General features: G+C 40.5%; 2 protein-coding genes across 3 annotated transcripts; both read right to left on the bottom strand.

Moving 5' to 3' along the window:
• Window positions 1–8,541: 8,541 nt before the first annotated feature.
• Window positions 8,542–13,004, bottom strand: spata4 (spermatogenesis associated 4). Its single transcript, XM_031303741.2, has 6 exons — window positions 12,706–13,004; window positions 12,131–12,260; window positions 11,674–11,792; window positions 10,249–10,469; window positions 10,062–10,145; window positions 8,542–9,882 (listed from the first exon to the last, which is right to left on the bottom strand). Exons 1-6 carry the CDS (start codon window positions 12,804–12,806, stop codon window positions 9,788–9,790), a joined length of 750 nt encoding a protein of 249 aa, XP_031159601.1. The 5' UTR covers window positions 12,807–13,004; the 3' UTR covers window positions 8,542–9,787.
• Window positions 13,005–13,558: 554 nt separating this feature from the next.
• asb5a (ankyrin repeat and SOCS box containing 5a) lies at window positions 13,559–19,815 on the bottom strand. 2 transcript variants are annotated; one of them, XM_031303725.2, is made up of 7 exons: window positions 19,386–19,815; window positions 17,851–17,930; window positions 16,248–16,355; window positions 15,862–16,012; window positions 15,243–15,434; window positions 14,406–14,597; window positions 13,559–14,149 (listed from the first exon to the last, which is right to left on the bottom strand). In XM_031303725.2, the coding sequence occupies exons 1-7, from the start codon at window positions 19,585–19,587 to the stop codon at window positions 14,022–14,024; spliced, it is 1,053 nt and encodes a 350-aa protein (XP_031159585.1). In that variant the 5' UTR covers window positions 19,588–19,815; the 3' UTR covers window positions 13,559–14,021. The 2 variants fall into 2 exon arrangements, with proteins under 2 accessions (XP_031159585.1, XP_031159586.1); XM_031303726.2 differs by having other exon boundaries at window positions 15,300–15,434; window positions 19,386–19,808.
• Between the last annotated feature and the right edge of the window lie 54 nt (window positions 19,816–19,869).

Below are 19,869 nucleotides of genomic sequence, written 5' to 3'. Positions count from 1 at the left end.
CGGCCCACCCTAAACACCCCTGGTTCTTAGACAGAATGGTTAAGCCCCTGGTGGCTGTGACTCTACTGCATTAGCTCAACCTCTCCTTAAATAAGGGAGGGGGAGACATCTGATTTCAAAATGGGATTCTCCTAATCTTATTAGCCATACAGATTCAATTATACGATCACCAAGGAGGTGTCATTGGATTCCTATCATATAAATCCATACTATATATGGAGACAATCACTGCATCGCAAGTTGTTGCCCACTTTTAGTGATTTTAAGATTCAAACTCAAGGATTATGTGGTCCACTCTGGCTTGAGGTTTTACAGCTCATGGTTTTATCAAACTCTTTGGGTAGCCAATGGGTTGCTACTTTTCCCAAAAAGTTGACGTTTGGGGAGATATGCATTCGGTCATCGGCTTAATGCCTGAACATTTTTCTACACTGTGCAAGAAGACTTCCATGTTAAATGTATTATGACATTTAATTTATGTGTCTAGGAAGGTTGTGCAAAAGTCTTGAGTAGCAAACAGTGGCAGTATAACAACTAATGCATACTATGGAATGCAAAATGTAAATATTTTCTGAAATGTATAAATAATAATTCAATATAATATATACATAACTAATAAGATTCAGGAGATTCAAGATTAAATGCTGATTTGGTTGCTGATACCTTGCACTGATAAACACCAAGGCTGAAGGCCAAACAACACAACAAATATATTGACAAACCGAGGTGTGGATAGAGAGATATGAGGCACAGAGGAATAATTTCAAGATCATTGAGGTACATTAGGCTGCTGTGGGATGACATGTGATGTATAAATAGAATCTGACTTGACTTGAAGTACGGACAGATGGGTATATGGACTTTAATGATCCCTATGGGGAAATTGAGCCTTCGCTGCAGTAGAGAACTGGAAAGCAGTGAAGAAGAAGAAGGCCAGTTAAGAGGTCTAAAAATTATATAAGTAAACACATTGTAAATATACTGGGATGAATTTGTGCATGGAAAGACCAATTTGAACCGGTGGGGATTGCTTATAGAGTGATGGTTTGACCTATCAGACGCTAATTGTCGAATTAGGTAATGGATGGTGGCAATCTTTTGCTTTTTGCTTTACTGGCGCAGGAACATATTGATAGTTATCTTTTTGTCAGCCTTGGTCTACTGTTTATCTGCCCTGCTTAAAGGAACTCTTAACAGCTTAATTCATGGGCCTTCTAGAGGAACTGCACCATCATCTTGATTTTGGCCTTTGTTTTTGGTAATTATGCTAATGTTTCAAAATGAATGTAATTATTTATTGATGTTAAAATGTAATGTTTTATTAATGTTTAATTGCTTAATTAATAATTCCATTAGCCTTGTGTAGCATATTGTCCAACCAAATGGTCTAACCTCCTGTGTCCACTAAGTACCTTTTATTATTTTAATTTAGAAACGTAGCTTTTTATTAGGCATGCTCAGGGTTCAAAATTAGCACCATCTACCAGCCAAATGCTAGTAAAATATGCAAGTGACTGGTAGCTTTGCTTCACTCCGAAAAAAACAATGGTAATCTATTGAGTGGTTGTTAAAATTTGAACATTCATGCCATTTGGCTGGTGGACGAAAAAGTTAATTTTGAACCCTGGCCATGCTATCAAACTAGCCTGGACTCTCCTCCCAGCTCATTAGGAGACTTTCTGTTGCTTTTCCACCTTGTACCACACTGCTCAGGATGAAGTACCTCTGGTCAACTAAGTTCCAAAAATAAGTTTGCCACAGCTTAATGCGCTTGCATCTTTAAGCTTGTGTTTTCTTTGGTCAACCCATTGTGAGTTTCTTTTTTTTTTTAATTGTGTAATTTGGAAAACGGAAAGCAAAACAGGCTCTAGGCACAAGAGTTAGGTGACGCTTGAGCATGTATTTTTAATCACAATTCAGATAATCACCTTCACAATTGCAGTGTGGGGGAATTGAAGCAAATGTTTCTAGTTGCTATAAAGTTAGCTAAGATGTATTGTTTGCTGTTCATGTTAGTGAAGAGCTTAAAGCATAGAATACATTATTGTTGGGAATATGTTGGATAACATCAGTCATACAGTCAACACATTTTACCTTGTATCTTGGTCATTTCCTACAGTTTTCTGTCATGTTTAATTAAATTGGTGATATGAATCTGTCCCACACAAATTCAGATATCATTCACTCTTCTGATCAAACAAAATAAAGCTATAGTGCATAGTTTCTGTCTCCCCCATGAGGAATTCTAAGTAATGACAACAACACTGTTGGCGCGTCCACATGATACAAGCCTTCCGTGATCGCACATGCACCCCTACCCCTCCTCCATGAGGAGGACACGGAGGATTAAAAGAAACATGGACTCTTCAGAAGAGGTAATTATCTTCACTTGAGTTTCTGCATGCGAAAGTCACCAGACGACACAATCTTCTGAACATAGCCATACTGAGAAATACAGAGAGAGTTGTGTGGAGCTGATAGTCTTAATTAACTTTGTAGCAACTCATTTGGCAATGGCTTGAATGTGATGGACGGTTATTAATATCAAAAAGTTACGCACTAATAGCCTAGAAATCTAGACGCACCCTAGCGGCAGCCAACCTGATCTCACAGAATTCTGTGAAATGAACATGGCCCCTTAACTTAAAATCTGTGGCAGTTTCATGGAATCACAAAACATTCCGTGATGGGCCCACGGAAGAATTCTTCACACATTCCGTGCCACCACGACGTAATGCTCTGTTAACAATTCGTCATCATTTCATGGAATTCTGTGCGACCAGGCTGTGGCAGCAAATGTAATTTGCAGCCAGGGTCAGTTTAGCAACTCTCCGTTGGCTTGCGAGTGGAAAAAACAAATTCTGGTCAGGCCAATCACATCATGTATAGAGTTGGTGGGCGGGCTTAACATTAGGACGGCAGAGTTGCGACGGTTACCCTGCTACTTGAAAACAGAGAAGATGGCTGCTGCTGCTGGCGAACAGTGGTCTTTCGAATCGGCTTTGGCCGCGACTCTGGAAGACTTGTAGGAACAAAGAACGGCACTGAAGTCATTCTTAAAGGAGAATTCCAGCCAATTATTACATTAATCTTGATCGCTATAGCTATGCGAGTACTTTCGATAGAAAAACCCCCGACCCGAATCAGTGCAGGCAACACGGAGTAGCTGCAGCTACATACTACAAGCGTCCCCTGAGCTAAAACGGCAGTTGTCGGGGAAAGTTTTTTTCTGCTGCCGTCCGGTGAGTGTATTCAGACAGGCTTCTGTGATAATCATCTGTGGATTGTTATTGGGATGATTATCCCAGAAGCCTGGCTGAATACACTCACCGGAGGGCAGCTAGCAGCTAACAGCTACTACCGCACTACTGTTTTTTTTAGGGGGGAATACACTTCAAGAAATGACATGACCTGTCCTCTGGAGGACATAGCCACACCACCGCCGCTCCGTGGATTGTTATTGGGATGATTATCACAGATAAATAATCAAGCCTGTCTGAATACACTCACCGGAGGGCAGCTAGCAGCTAACGGCTAACGGCTATCAGCTAGCAGAGCAAACTAGCTACCGGCAGGATCGAGACAGGGACCAGGGTAGGTGAATTTAAACAATGTCTGAGTTGAAAATGCATCTTGTTGACACGTAAGGGCCCTGTTCATGTGGCACAGACATATTAATTGCATTTTGTGTCTGTTAAGAGCCACAAAGGCACTCTATTACTTGCCCCGACAACTGCCGTTTTAGCTCAGGGGACGCTGTACATGTAGCTGCAGCTACTCCGTGTTGCCTGCACTGATTCGGATTGGGGTTTTTTCTATCGAAAGTACTCGCGTAGCTATAGCGATCAAGATTAATGTAAAAATTGGCCGGAATTCTCCTTTAAAAAAGGAAGATGTGTTCTGAGTTTTGCCGACTGGATACAGCAAACGTTTAATCTATCAACTAGCGTTGCTCTGGTTGGTTGTAGCGCTATCCTATTGCATGCAGAGGGAATTTGCAAGATAACTGTTTAACCCCTCGGATTGAGCCCTGCCAATGGTGAGTTCCCAGACCCAACATCTTGATGTGGGTCTGGCTTGTCAGGCTAACGCACTAAAGCTTTAAACCACAAATAAACACTTGGTAATAAATACACTTACTTATACAAAAGATTAATATAAACATATCTGTATAGATTTGTATTTATGTTATTCTTTTGTTTATCTTGTTGTTAGTGTTGTACTGAAGAGTAAATGCTGGGCCGTACGTAAGACATATGTAACGTAATTTTATTTTCTTGCTTTTGTCCTATGTTGTATTTTTACTTTTACGTACCTTCCTGTTGCCATTGACTGTTCTTTTGTGAGTCTAATACTAACAGGTTTGCTCTTTTTGAGGGAAGTGGTGCAGTTTTGTAGCACGTGCAGTCTTCTTGATTTCACTGTACAGAGGTATTCAAGCTCCACTATTTATCTGCTAATTAACCTGAAGTCAGGTTGCTGAAATGTGGCATACTGAAGAAGTTGTTTATTTTTCCCATGCCATCCATCCATCCATCTTCATCCGCTTATCCGGTCTCGGGTCGCGGGGGTAGCAGCTCCAGCAGGGGACCCCAAACTTCCCTTTCCCGAGCCACATTAACCAGCTCCGACTGGGGGATCCCGAGGCGTTCCCAGGCCAGGTTGGAGATATAATCCCTCCACCTAGTCCTGGGTCTTCCCCGAGGCCTCCTCCCAGCTGGACGTGCCTGGAACACCTCCCTAGGGAGGCGCCCAGGGGGCATCCTTACCAGATGCCCGAACCACCTCAACTGGCTCCTTTCGACGCGAAGGAGCAGCGGCTCTACTCCGAGCTCCTCACGGATGACTGAGCTTCTCACCCTATCTCTAAGGAAGACGCCAGCCACCCTCCTGAGGAAACCCATTTCGGCCGCTTGTACCCTGGATCTCGTTCTTTCGGTCATGACCCAGCCTTCATGACCATAGGTGAGGGTAGGAACGAAAACTGACCGGTAGATCGAGAGCTTTGCCTTCTGGCTCAGCTCTCTTTTCGTCACAACGATGCGATAAATTGAATGTAATACCGCACCCGCTGTGCCGATTCTCCGACCAATCTCCCGCTCCATTGTCCCCTCACTCGCGAACAAGACTCCAAGGTACTTGAACTCCTTCACTTGGGGTAAGGACTCATTCCCTACCTGGAGAAGGCACTCCATCGGTTTCCTGCTGAGAACCATGGCCTCCGATTTAGAGGTGCTGATCCCAGCCGCTTCACACTTGGCTGCGAACCGATCCAGTGAGTGCTGAAGGTCACAGGCCGATGATGCCATCAGGACAACATCATCTGCAAAAAGCAGCGATGAGATCCCCAGCCCACCGAACTGCAACCCCTCTCCACCACGACTACGCCTCGATATCCTGTCCATAAATACTACAAACAGGATTGGTGACAAAGCGCAGCCCTGGCGGAGGCCAACTCTCACCTGAAACGAGTCCGACTTACTGCCGAGAACCCAGACACAGCTCTCGCTTTGGTCGTACAGAGATTGGATGGCCCTGAGAAGGGACCCCCTCACCCCATACTCCCGCAGCACCTCCTTTTCCCATGCCAGTTAACATTAATTAAGAAACAGAAACTTAATTACAAGTCCATTTTCTTTGTCTTTGTACTGTTTTTCAAACTTGATTAAACATTCCTGATCTAAATTCTAAAACGTCTTTAATATAAGTATTGCCCTTAAATACATTTTGGTAATGCATATGATTTTAAAAACTATAAAAAAGCAGTTATGATATGACGTCTCTCAGTGAATGCAGAATTGCGTTCAACCTAATGAATAATGTTTTAATACATGTTTATGTGGTTTTGTTTGCATGTGGCACTTAAAAAAATACTCATTTACACATAATAAGCTTAAGTCTCCTGGGATTTTGAAAATGAACAACAGGGGCCAACAGCGTGTTAGTGACTAAATTCATTGTAACTAAATTAAAAATATGTTAATAAATAAGAGCAGTTCATTAGTGAATACTGAATAAACAGTATAGATATTAGAATCTGACATGCACATGACTTTTCACACATTTGTGTGCAAGCCAACATACAGACACACAAAGTGCCCCACCCTTGGCCTGGATAACATGGCCACACACTAGCTTACCATGGCTTTGTTAATAGGGGTGGGAGATTTGCTGTGGGGGAATGGGGGAGGGCTTTTTTTTCTAGGGGAATCCTTAGCTTACATAGACTCACAATATCTCCCCCCCCCCCCACCCCCGCGCGCGCACTTGTCGTGTTCCTGTCTGTGCTTCCAACAAGGCGCTGTACCCCCCCTCCCGCTGCTGCGTCCCGCCGCCTTCGCCACTAGAGCTTCCATCACACTGAGGGTACCATAATGCCGATAGGAAAAATCAGCAGATGGTGAAACACTTTCTTAGGGCATTTTAGGCATCCTCAGTTTCTAACATCAGTTGCCTGGCATCTCTTATTTTCATCTGCATTCTTTACATGAAGTGCTTGTTTTCATCTTGAACAAATGTGCTTGCATATTTGTTTTTGTATGCATGCATGTGCATACAATCATACAGCCACTGCCTGTGCTCATTGCCAGAAGGAGCCAAAGAAGCAGTACGCTTATTAATGTCTCCTGGTCGCTCTCCAGTATGGGCTTGCTAGTTACCATAGCAACCAGGACCTAGATATTGTTTGGTAAAAGAGGCGTGTAGATATTGAATACATATGAACATCACCCTGTAACCCTAGCCAGTGCTTTTTTTATGTAAAGCAGCCCATCCGACTTACCATTATTAGTATTTACATGAATTTATTGTGCATTATAAAAACAAATGTAACAGGACTCTGGTTAGTCTGCAGTATACATTTGTTAGTTTGCATTTATATGTTATCTCTTGCTGCTGACATCACAATCTGGATTTTCAGTACAAACCAATGCAGCCAAATGTAAGGCTCAACACTGAAAATCAAAATTCCGATGCTCATCTCCCAGCGCCTGCAGAAATCAACAGGCGACAGTGCTCTTCGTCTTAAGTGCTGATGTGTGTTCACGCCCAGTCAAGCTGAGGGAAATCCAAAGACACTGAAAGATTAAGGAGGTCAGGTTTTACAGCTCCACTGAGGAAGGCGGGGAAAGAGGCTTTACCAGCCATTGACTACCATGGAAAAAGGATGGGGTGCTTTCAAAGAGACCATGATATATATTATAGGCTGGTGGATTTGTTCAAATGTCAGATATCCACTCTTACTCTCATGATACATTTATTTTTTTGAAAAAGTGTCACATATACACACATACATATCTGTGAATGTTTGTAATTGTTTGGTTTTTGTGTATCGCTACGGCAGCAATAAATCTCATGGTCATCTGTAGCTAACAGTCTTTTGAGGATGTGGAGATCATATCATTACAGCATTGTCCTATCTCTCTTTTGAAAACCCAGGCTCTTAGACCACGTGAGAAGCCAGGCAGTCAGCCAGAAACACTTATCATCCTGTCATCCGTTTTTCACTAGCTTCACAGCTAAATTGTACTGTACACTGAGCATCCATGAGTGCTTGGAGATGTGGGGCCAACAGAGTGATCTCAATCTCAAAGTGAATCCAAGTGGCTTGGCACCAGAAACAAATTATCATCATGTCCCCCACTAAGTATGCAAAATTAAGGACACAATGGAGAAGATGATATAATTTGTTTTGCAAGATAATAATGGATGCATACTTGTGGTTTTTCAGAAATTCAAACTATAACCCTAAAAGGAAATGTCAATAAAGTGTATAGCGCTATTCAGTTAAATATTTAATTTAGGTTAGAGCAAATTGTTTCCCTGCCAGTCAGGTAAAAACTGTACATTTGGTTTATACATAATTAATTACAGATATTTACGCAGAGTTTAATATTCCACCATTAGACAAGTCTGTTAATGCTGGTTGACTACAGTTCCAGCTGAGTAAGGACCCCAAGTCAGGAATAAAAAGTTCTGCAATTGTTTTATAGTAAATTAGATACAGCTTATGTTCGTTTATCCCCATTTGTACATTTGTACACACCATATCATTTAAATTTGAGCTTAAACCCAAAAGTCAACCTTGATTGTCTTTAAAGAAATACATCATGCACACAAGCTGTTGTTGCACCCCTTAAAAAAATCATCAACCAGCAGACCACGAGCAAAATTACTCTCCTGTAACTGGCTCACGATGACTAAATAATTAAGAACATGAAAATGCGTCTGTCAGGACGGAAACTTCTGCAGTCATTCGCGTACAGTGGACACAGCTAAGGTGACGTGCCACAGCCCTGAGGTGATCCACCAAAGGGGCACAACATATGGTGCTATTAACACTGAGGATCTGCCTGTCCAGTCCTATCCAATGCTCATCCAACAAACCCAGAATCCATGTTAAAATTGGACAGTGGTTAAAGGCGCTAAAATACAGCATTGGGTGATTTTATAACTAAAGGGGGCATGGTCATGATCATTGGGCCCTCGAGATGTTTATAAATGAAATAGGACATAAGAACAGCATGAACAACTACACTTTTGTTCCAGTATGCAAACCATGAGTAAGCTAATACATCTTCCCATCATCTCCTTTTTGACAAGTTTTTAATACAATCTTTATTATAGATATGGCATTTTTACCCACAATTAGCTTCTTCTGCTGCTCTAGGTGGCACAAAATGTGTCAGCACATTTAATGTGTTATCATGGATTAAAGTTTTATTGACATTTCAATAGAAAAACATATGAAGCCTTTAGTTATCAACAGCATCATTAAATATACCTTAAATGTAGACACCAGTCCATACAGGTGCTGAAATCTATTCAACCAAGGGCTATACAATTTGGAACATTAATGATTAAATGAGAAACAAGCTTTAATGTCTATATGTCACTGGGAATCAGTTATAAGTTACCTAAAGTGGTGCCTACCAAAGTGAATGTAATAATCTGAAGCATAATTTTACCAGGATTTGGCAGGTGGCTGATCATAATTTTTTAGAATGCAGATTGAGAAAAATGTCTGTTGCCTCAGTGATGGTAAAGAAGGGAAGATGCATGTTCATTAAAGGGCAAAGGAACTCTGGAATAGCACAGTGAACAACACAAACATATGAACAGCAAGGCCGAGGTTCAGTTTTCTGCTGCATTTATTTCTTCTTTTTGTCAATGGTACACCTATAGCAGTGAGTTTGAGTCTAAAAGAGCTCTGCTCGTGACTTGTTGCTGCCACCTACTGGTCCAAACAGACATGGCCTAAAAATGATGAAAGAGGCACTAGAACATTACATAAGCCATAACAAACAGTGACGTCCTCTGTCTTCGAAAACAAAGTATACTCCAACATAGGCTATGCTTTGAATAATTGTGAAAAATATATCAATACATCAAGTGAAACACACACACACACACACACACACACACACACACACACACACACACACACACACACACACACACACACACACACACACACACACACAAATACACACACATACCAGTGTTTCCCCTATCATTATAAGACTTTGGTGCAGCACCCAAACCGTTTTGGGCACCACCTAAACCGAATTAATGTAAAATCAATGTGAGCATCAAAACTAACTTAACGATTTTTCTCAGATCTAATGATTGATAGCTTTTTAGTTTTTGTATTTAGTATCTCCTCTAGCTTTTTCACTGTTTATGACACAGATATGGTAATACTAATGGTCCAAAATGATGTGAAATCACACTTTTGTTTTTAAATTGAAAAACTTAACATACAATTATAGCACTCCATCCAGTTCCTTTAATAGTTAACCAGGGAGCGCCTGGCAGGCTGGTGCACCTTTATTTCCTTAAAGGAAACAGCAGCACCACTCCATGTCGACGAGGAGCAGAACTCTAAAATAGCAGAAATTGGAAAATAGATTGGTTAGACATTACTGTTTCTCGAAACAAAACTGTCACGATTTGCCAAAAAACATTCTCCACTACACCCAAATGATGCATCTGAGCACATTTGCAGAATCAGTGATCTCTGCTGATTATTGTTGAGAGAGAGAGTAAGACTTAACCCCTACTTGATGTAGTGTCATCGCCGCAGCTGGATGTCACAAGATTTTTGGCTGCCGGCCGACCCAGATTAGGCTTCACTTTAAAACGTCCTGTCAACAAACCAAAGAACCAATCAAAAAATCAGAGAAAAGTTATAATGGCATCCTATATTTGCCCATACAGAATGCCTGACATCGCCCCTGGGTGACTCACCAGGGTTAGAAACCCTCTCTGCAGCCTTGTGGTCCAGGTGCTTGCTTAGGATGACTTCTGCCTTCCTCTGGTTTGTGCTGATATCGGGCTCAGCCATGATCTCTGTTATCCTCAGGTTGTTCTTGATGGCCTTGGAGGCCGTGGAGCGGGCCAGTGTGGGTAGAAGCTCCTGGTACTCCTGGTCAGTGAAGTCTGACTCTGGGCCCTGAACATCTCTGATGCTGAGAAGGTAGACTTAAAAAGATCAGAATACTTACAGGATTCTGTTGTTATATTTACATTTTTCACTGTACACATGAGCTGTATACCAAGTGACTAGCATCCTCTTCAGTTGTGTTCAAGTGCACTTAGTGGGGTGTTGATGTTTTTTTTTGTTCATTGCCCACATACTGTTATTACAATATCTTCATGACCCAGCTTTAGTTGTACAACATCAGCATTGTTTCATATTAATTTGAAATATTAAGCAGTGATGTGTTAAAGCTGTAATAGCAATGCTCTTGATCTTTCCAGCAGCATCAGTATTAAATGAAATCTGAGAATGTAACAATCAACCCCGTGATAGTGTTACAGGAAGGTTATACTTATATTGTACAGTTTTACATGTAGTTTAATCTAACACATTTCTGAGAGGTGTACAAGCTAAATCAGGGGTCTTCAACGTTTTTATGCCAAGGAGCAGGGACCCCTTACTATATATAATGTATAAAATGAAGTTTCATATTAAACTGGGCCTACAATAACGTGTGGGGGTGGCCTAGAGCAGTGTTTCCCAACCTGGGGTCCGGGGACCCCTAAGGGGGGCGGCAAAGATCACAGGGGGGCACAAGTCTTCATCTGGTTTGAGGTTGAGGTAAAAAAAAAATATGTGCATGTTAAACAAATTATGATAATACACTAGAATATATAATTTATACAAAAGTCTGTATAAAAACTATATATTTTTGTTCTCGCTTAAAATTGTAGGCTCAGCTTTTCTTAGACATAAGTAGGGGGGGCGCCAAGGAAAAAAGGTTGGGAACCACTGGCTTAGAGCCTTTAGATATACATTTTTATGGTGCATACAATACTAAGGTGTTAAAATAATAATTGTTGACATATTCATATATTTTTACATCATTTGAAGATCTCTGAGCTAATAATTCTGTATTTGTCAATTCACAGCAATGTATCAAAACCAAACAAAGTTGCTGGGAAACTGGTAAGCTGATACCACATAAGCTTAAGTGCCTTACTGATACATTTCTAATGTACTTAGGTAATAAGTATGCAAAACAAAATAGAAAAAAATAGTTTATTTAACCCTCCAAAACTCTTATCTACTGTACTGTATCTGGTTAAGGCAAGAAAGGAGCTAATTAACTTTTGAATCTGAATCTCACAAACAGTGTTCATTTTCCTGCCCTGCTCCCAAGCAACACTTACCTCCTGTTAGTTAAAATAGTATAAACCTCCTGCACCAACAGTTCAGCTGCTCTTGGTTTACAGTGGATGGATCCATCAATTACCTCTTTCATCAAGTGCAAATTCTGCTTCTGTAAAGACTGGGGGAAACTTTTAGTAATTATGTGATGTGGGAAAATCAATGCATGCAGGTAAACAATATTATAATGGGTTTTCAGTATAGATTATTTTATATGATTTGATATTGAAGGAGTTGTGCTGTTGTGTGTGGTAGGTCAAGCTATTTCACAAAATTCAGATTTTTTTTTAATGCTAATTCAGTAGTCAATCTGTTTGAGTAAAAAATTGAAACCACATTTAAACCAAATGCCAACTGAACAAAGAGACATTTCTTCCCTGCTGCTTGTATATATATATATATATATATATATATATATATATATACATATATATATATTTGATTCCCTCCTCCTCTTACCCTCTCTATCTGGCTCCAGTTCCTCTGTTTGGCAGAAAGTGATGTTCCTTTGTCATATGAATGCACTGGAAAGTCTTGCGGGTAATAACGAGACAATATCTCTGCCACAAGATAACCATTGGAAAGTTCTCTGGAAATAAAAAGTAGCGACAACAGACTGAGCACACTGACTCAACCATTAAAATTCGACTTTGAACAATTTGCTGTCTTGGTAGCTTTGGAAAGCACTGACGTTTTATCTCAGATCTGTCTTGTTCTGTCCATATTTTATCCAACGTTACAGTATTTTAGCGTTAAGTCTATTATATATTGTTCTACTACCTTTTATGTTTTATGGTGCAACATACACTCCTGTAAACAGATGTTTAATCTCAGTGAGGTGGGGTTTTTTTTAAGGTTAAATGAAGTTTACATTAACGTTACAGCATGGCAGAGTCACACTTAATAATGATTTTGGAGCTAGAGTGATCTAGCTAGCGTTAACGTTAGCTAGCTACGCCCGCTAACGCTAGGACTGATTTGGATATCTTTCAAGTAAAATAAGGATAGATGTGTAATGTGTGTTTATTCTTTACCTGCGAACATTCTTCGGATAAAATGACAAGTCGAGGCTTTGCAGCCATTTCACGACTTCTCTTGGTAGTCCCGTCTTTTTGGGAGACTGTGCATAAGACATGCTGCTCTGAGCTGAGCCTGATGAAATCGAGAAACAAATAGTGTTTTTACTGTTAAATAGGCTATAACAAGTCAATCTATGAAATCATGCTAAACCCTAATTAAGTAGCTAGATGGGTTTCCTCTACGATACGTAACGTAGCGAGCCGCAATTGAATTTGACGCACTGGACTTTTTCTTTGTTTATATTAACGTTACCATGGTAACGAGACGACACATTACTTTGACATGACGGCAGCATAGCACACAGACAGTGGTGGCTGTTTACTGCCCTATCCATAGATACAGAACAAGTTGTTCTATATCTATGGCCCTATCTAACATTAATACAGAATTGTACGGAGAAATTCTAACTAATTCATTTTTACCAGTATAAAAAATTAAATAGACAAATAAGGCATACTTTTTTTTTTTATCAGTAATACAACCACGAAATTGTGAAATAATTCAGTGGGCTACTTTAGTCATATGATTTTGTTCATAATGTCTTCAGGGCTTTATTTAACTGCAGTAGATTGTCTCAGCATTAGACACAAACACTTGCTGCTCCACTCCTTCATATTTCCATCTAGGACTTAACAATAAACTCCTCCAGGACAGTAATCTCCTCCAGTTGTCAGTAGTCAGTAATCTTATTCCAAGCTTCAACATGTCAGCTATTTCAAAATGTCTGTATTAAAAATTCTCCCACTGCACCTCTAAAGGCAAACATTAGCAACACAGCTTGCAACACAACATATCTTGGAATGCACAAGGTTTCAAAACGATTTTAATCATCTAGAAGTGTGCAATGCAATATATAATATATCTACCAAAAACTATGCATATTCATTCACATGTATTGTGTATTATATGACATTGTAATATTATGTAATGTTGCAATCACTTTGGTAGCTATTGCAACTATTAAGGCATCTTCTAAATAAGGCAAACCTGAATTGCAAATACTATTTTGTTATTATATTGTTTAACCATAATTTATCCAGGGAAGGCTCTGGCTCCTTTTTAGAACCCCCTGCTTTACATTCATCCAGATTAATAATCACATAGGTTGCAGGCCAGCTCAACTCAGCTTGGTACTGCCAGCTACTCAGTGGCTGCTAATTGACTGGTAGCTAAGGTAGTAGGTAATAGTTCATGGAGTTGATTTGCTCTTTGGGACAAAGGCTTATTTCTCTACGTCCCATTTAGGCAGGCAGTTTGGTTGTTCTGCCTGTTATTGGTACTGCAGGTAGTTTCTTAGCCTGATGGGCAGGGGCAGGTGGGAAAGAAGGTGGAGTCTGTCACGGTCGACGCAGTTCCTGATGCACTGACGACACAGCTGGCTCAGCAGTCGTGGTGTAGCTATGAAAAGGAGACAATGAAACATTAGGCTATGTAAGCTGGTTCTAATGCATAAACTGTTCCGTATAAAAACAATTGACTTCAGTTGGACAGCATTTTCTGAACTGTCATGCTACAAGCTCATATAAAAGGAAAGTAGGACAACTTTAATATCTGTTGATGGAGTTGTTCAAACGCAGACATAAATAGAACAAGTTTGACAGAATACATGCAAATATAAGTCTGCAGTGGCTTACAAAAACAAGTGTTCTGGTACCTTCATATATCAGTAGGAAACCCTCTGTTAGACTGCTGGGTGGAGCCACATCTATAGGCCTCTGAAGCTCTCTGTTTCTGGCATTAATGTCCGCACCAAAGTCCAGCAACAGCTTCACTACAGCTGTGCAGTCTTTTTCTGCAGCTGCATGTAAGGGTGAATCCATGGATTTGCCTTTCTGTACATTTGCACCTAGTATGGAGGACAACTTAAGTTCAGACAGAAAAGCTTTAACGTCAGATATGTCCACAGTTGGATATCCTCAATATATGTTCATTGTAACCCACAAGTTACTTTGTGGCTATATATATATTTTTTTTTACATTTTGCGTTACAGAAATTACTTTCAACAGCCCTGAGAGAATGGATGTGAAGTTGTTACTTTCAATCAACGGTAGCCAGCAGTATTGGCATACAGATAGCTAGAAAATGTGATCAGTCAGCTGTGGGCTACACGTGACTGCGGTGCTGCTCCTTAATCATATTGCAACATGCAATGTGTCTGCATTAGTGAGGCCAGTATCAAAGACTGACAGACAGGTCCCACTGGTGTTCACCATTGCTTTGATGATTTACATAACTGACAAAAAATGAAGCTGTTTTGAAATGCCTGTCATCTGCAATAAGGTTGTTCATCAGGAAAAAGTACACACACCAACATAAGGCTGAAACAATGTTTTTAAGAACGGCTAACCTCAAATAATGATATTACTCTTTGTTTGTTCTGAATGCTTTTACAGAGGCTTTTACAATCCAGTGTGCATGCATATGTGTGTATTTATTTCCTTTTCTGTGCACAATAAATGTGCTTGTGTGTCAGTGTGTGTATGTTCATACAGGATGTGTGCCTGTCTGTATGGAGATGTAAAGATCCACACTGTGCTGCGAGCTGACCTTCCCTCAGGAGTTTCCTGGCACACTCCAGCTCTTGGCAGACGCAGGCTGTATAGAGCGCTGTGCCCAGGTGAGGAATGTCCATGTCCACATCTGCCCCCCAAGTCACCAGAGCCTCCACACAACCGTAATGACCTGGAAGTAATGGAGCATGAAGCCAGTAATCAGTAAGTGACAATGCGAGATAATTCTCCAAGCTGTCTGCTCGGGTAATGTTGGGATTTATTTTTAAAGCCGTTTTTCACAGTGCAGTGTTATAGAAAGTGCTTTATAGCACAGCAAAGGACACACATACTGGTTGAAAGACATGATTTAGTGTAAGCTGTAATAAGTAGAGTTGGAATCATATATTGGTTAATGTCATATATTAACAGACATTGAGTGGTAATGTTGTAATATGAAGATTATATTATATAATAAAATTAGCAGCAAACACAGATACAATTGGTATTGGTTAATTGCCTTGAACCTGAACTTGTGACAGCTAACTGCCAACCGACAAAACTATCTGATATTAGTTGGTGCATTTTGTCATAATACCAAATACTTTGTCACAATATACCTTTGCATGTAGCTTCATGGATTGGTGATGGATGGTATACAAGGCTTTGGGGTTTTGCTCCATTTTCCAAAAGAATTTCTGTGCATGCCACACTCCCCACTGTACAGGCGTTGAACAGAGGGGTGACTCCATCAATTGTAAAAGCATTGACCTGTAAACACATTTTCTTAAATGGTTATTTTTAGGCCTTGTTTAACCATGCAAGTTGACTAATGGCAACAGCCGGAGGGAACAGTTGAAGGGTAACAACGACTTAATAGTTCTACAGTGCCTACTGAAGAAGAGCAGCATTGCTCATTTGTTACTTCAACCCAGATTTTCCCAGCCATGGAAACGACATTTGACCTGTGCAGCATAGCAACATTTAAGGCCAATACGTGACTTACATTTGCTCCTGCATCAATGAGAGCTCTGGCACAAGCGACATGGTCTCCATCACAGGCCTCATGAAGGGGTGTCACATGGTCTATAGTCCGAACATTCACACTGTGACCCTGGAAACCGAATCAAACAGCCACAGATACTTAGATGTTAAATGGTGCATAGAGCAATACATGACCTTTGTCAACCTCTATTGGTGAACACCAGGAATTGCAAGAATTTCCAAAGCTTATCTTCTTTTTATAAAACAGACCCGTCCTCCTCAGTTATGGTTCTCAGTAATTGAGAAACTATACTGTACAGTCACATCTGAACAATAGAGATTAATGAGCTTGCTAATTAAAGTGCACATCCAATAGAGGTCTGGTAAAGAGCTTGTAAGTCAGCATGCAACATAATGTCATGATGTCACTGCTGTGTCATGAGCTTGTCTGAGTTAAGAGCAAGGCATTGTTGGCTTTGTAGCTAAAAAAAATACTCTCTTGTTGCGCACTCCTCAATCTGTGAGCAGCTGGAAATGCAAGTGGGAGAGGATATTCTCTCCGTTTTACATTTATTAGCGTTTGGCATTAATCAGCAACTGATACTGAATATAATAGTTGTGTAATACTGTGTATTATGGTTATTCTGTGCTGTATGTATTTACTCAAAAACATGTTTTAGTGATGTATTGTCTAAGGTGGCAAGTCATATGGTATGCTTACACAAACATGTCAGCTTTTCACCTGACATTTACTTAAAGGTGCTCTAAGCGATGTTGGGTGACGTCACTTCTTGTTGACGTTCTAAGTATTGTCAAACAAAACGGAGGCTAGCTCGCCCCTCCCTCCTCCTCATCCCATCCCCTCCCCCTCCCTTCCGCACACTAACCCCCCAAACCCCACCCCCAAATCCTTCTTGTCGGTTATTGGCTGGAACACTGTTTATGTTTCGTGGTGCAGGTTGGCGCAGTTTGTTTTTGTTGCCGTTTGTGGAGCCTGGGCTGTCTACAGAGACCGCGTTTTTTTACAGTGTGTTCAGGGGACAGTCAGCTAGCGTATAGTGAGGAGATGTTTGCTGTATGTGACAAAAAATGTTGTAGCCTAAAAAACATGTGACATCGCTTAGAGCACCTTTAAAACACAATATTTATTATTAATGGCCAGATGTTGACTGTTTACATGTCATGTTCTTGCCTATTGTAACGTACAACGTGTGCAACAGCAGACTTGCAAGCTACCAATAATGGCCACGAGGAAGCTTTGGCTTCGACAACTTCAGCAATAATGTCATGCCCCTATTAAATGTTATAACCCGTAAAAGAGACATATTGAAGCCTTTACTTGACTAGGAATGCCAACATTTAGTGTTGAGAACTAATGGAGGTGGAGATGGACACATTCAATTAAACATCTGTGTTGGAAGGTACCAATTCGATAATTACATGTATCCCAGATAACACTCATGACTTCTTACTTTCATCCAAACCTCTGTTACTTTAATCTCTAAACCAGGAGTCTACAAAGGCATTGATGCAAATGTAATTGCAAGAGGGACAGTTCCAACAGACCCCGTGTGCACAGATGGGTGGATGCATGTAACTCTAGCAGGGGATTGTGTTTTCTTCACCTGTGAAATGAGGCTCTTCAGAGCCAGAAGGCGGCCCTGACTCGCAGCATCGTGGAGGGGTGAGCGGTCCACCCAGGACCCTGCAGTGAGAATAACAATTCAGTGCTTTCTTCCATTTACATGTATTATTATTAGGCTGATACTCCAGCCTGATACTCCAGCCATTTACAGTATTTGTAGTGGAACAATCCTCAAATCCTATAGTTACTAACAACACAAGAAGATATTAGTCAGAACTTCTACAGTACACTGCGCACACAAATATTCTATCTTCTCTGGAGTAATAATGACAGCAAAGTACTGGTACATACAGTGTGTTTGACTTATTGTAAAATACTCTGTTAAATGAATATAGTAGAAGATAGAAATTAAGCATTATGTACCAGTGTGATTTTATTTCTTTATGAAATTATTTTGCTTCAGTGCTTCAAAAGTTCTTATGCAGTAAACTAAGCACATTAACGCTCCTTCCACATGAGACATTAATAAAATTGAACTTGAGAAATTGGCTGTGGACGTTTGATGTAATTTAGGTAAAAAGATTTCATTAAGCACACCTGAGTCAATGTCCAGAATAACAGCCGATGCATTCCACCCGTTATCATCATCATTCTCACCTTCCTCCATTTTAATCCTAATTTATAGATAATATTCTATCTAATCTAATGCTTTCTATTAAATGCAAGCTCTTTTTATTCATGCAGCCTGTATTCCTTGACTGACATTAATTTGAAATACGGGTATAAAAGACCCAGCTACAGACATCAAACAGATTTGAAAGACCATATCTACAGGACCGTGACTAATACCTTAATCTTAGCTAATTAGTATTCTATGAAGTGGGTCCACTTTAAATTAAACATCCCCTTGAATGATAGATACAGATTATGTCGCCATGTCCCTCTTCCCCGAGAATGTGCCTTCGAACAGCCCGTCCATGAGAATATGGAGCGTTGTTTTGGTTGCTGTCTGAGTGTGAAAAGGTTGCACTGCATTGCTGGGAATGGAAACTAGGGCAGGATGGGGGTAGGGGTTTGGGGGGGGGATTGGTATCATGACTGTGTTCTATTAATACATTAGAGAAAAAGAGCTGGCCAGCCTACAGTGTCTTCGTTTAATATTGAATGTACAGTTCAGGATTTATAAGTAGCTACTGAGCTGATGAAAGAAAAGTAGACTATCATTCATATCTACAGTTTGTATTAATGTGAATACAATGAATGGCTCTTACACTCATTGGATTAGCAATGCAGCATTTATAGCTAATTTTTAAACACGGAAATTGTGAGTGTGAGCAGGGAGTACTACAACTTGATTTTAAAGTAAAATGATATTCTACCTACAACCTTATATTCCTGAGGTCAAACATGTTGCTTGGTGTATAGTATAAACAAAGTTGTATTGTTATTACAGTTTATACCAATTGTGCCTTTAGCACACTAATACATATGCTAAGAATTATGCAGTTTGTAGAACAAAGACACCACCTTAAACAACCCTTTTAAGGCTTTTTGTGTTTTTCTCAGAGTACTCACTGTGTTGACCATATTCATAGAACTCCGCTGATATCCTGGCAGCCTCTTTACGGTTTCCACGGATAATGTAGAAGTATGTCAGCAAGTTGAGAGAAATCTTAATAAGGAGCTTAAAGCAGAACAGCGCCAAGATGCTGAGGTAAACATTGGACAACCGGGCCGCGAAGGACTTGTTGGTGAGTTCCTCTGTTGGGTCTGACATTTCCCCCTGACACGTTACAGAGGGGCTTGGGTTATGATGAACGCAGGATCAGATGACACTCCAAAAAGCACAAGTAACCTACTTTTCTCCCAGTGTACTGACTGGTTGGCTGGTCCAGGCTGGAAAAAAAAATGCCCTGCAGCTGCTACTGTGCCTGAGAGCACCTACTGCTGTCTGTGTGTGTGTGTGTGTGTGTGTGTGTGTGTGTGTGTGTGTGTAAGTTATACACATTCAGTTTTCCACACAGTGGTACCTGTTGCAGTTGCAAATGTGACATCAGTG

Source organism: Sander lucioperca, chromosome 1, assembly GCF_008315115.2.
Source record: "Sander lucioperca isolate FBNREF2018 chromosome 1, SLUC_FBN_1.2, whole genome shotgun sequence".
Taxonomy (NCBI): domain Eukaryota; kingdom Metazoa; phylum Chordata; class Actinopteri; order Perciformes; family Percidae; genus Sander; species Sander lucioperca.
This window is presented reverse-complemented; position numbering and strand designations above follow the sequence as displayed.

Bases quoted from the DNA above. Each gene is read 5' to 3' on its own strand.
- spata4 (XM_031303741.2), bottom strand. From the start codon at position 12,806: ATGTCTTATGCACAGTCTCCCAAAAAGACGGGACTACCAAGAGAAGTC. The intron at 10,146-10,248 runs GTGAGTCACCCA...GTTTGTTGACAG, and splicing joins AGAGAGGGTTTCTAACCCTG to GACGTTTTAAAGTGAAGCCT. The intron at 9,883-10,061 runs GTAGGGGTTAAG...CTGCTATTTTAG, and splicing joins CGGCGATGACACTACATCAA to AGTTCTGCTCCTCGTCGACA.
- asb5a (XM_031303725.2), bottom strand. From the start codon at position 19,587: ATGTCAGACCCAACAGAGGAACTCACCAACAAGTCCTTCGCGGCCCGG. The intron at 15,435-15,861 runs GTATATTGTGAC...CATTACTTCCAG, and splicing joins CCATGAAGCTACATGCAAAG to GTCATTACGGTTGTGTGGAG. The intron at 14,598-15,242 runs GTATGAACATAC...CCTCCATACTAG, and splicing joins TACAGACAGGCACACATCCT to GTGCAAATGTACAGAAAGGC.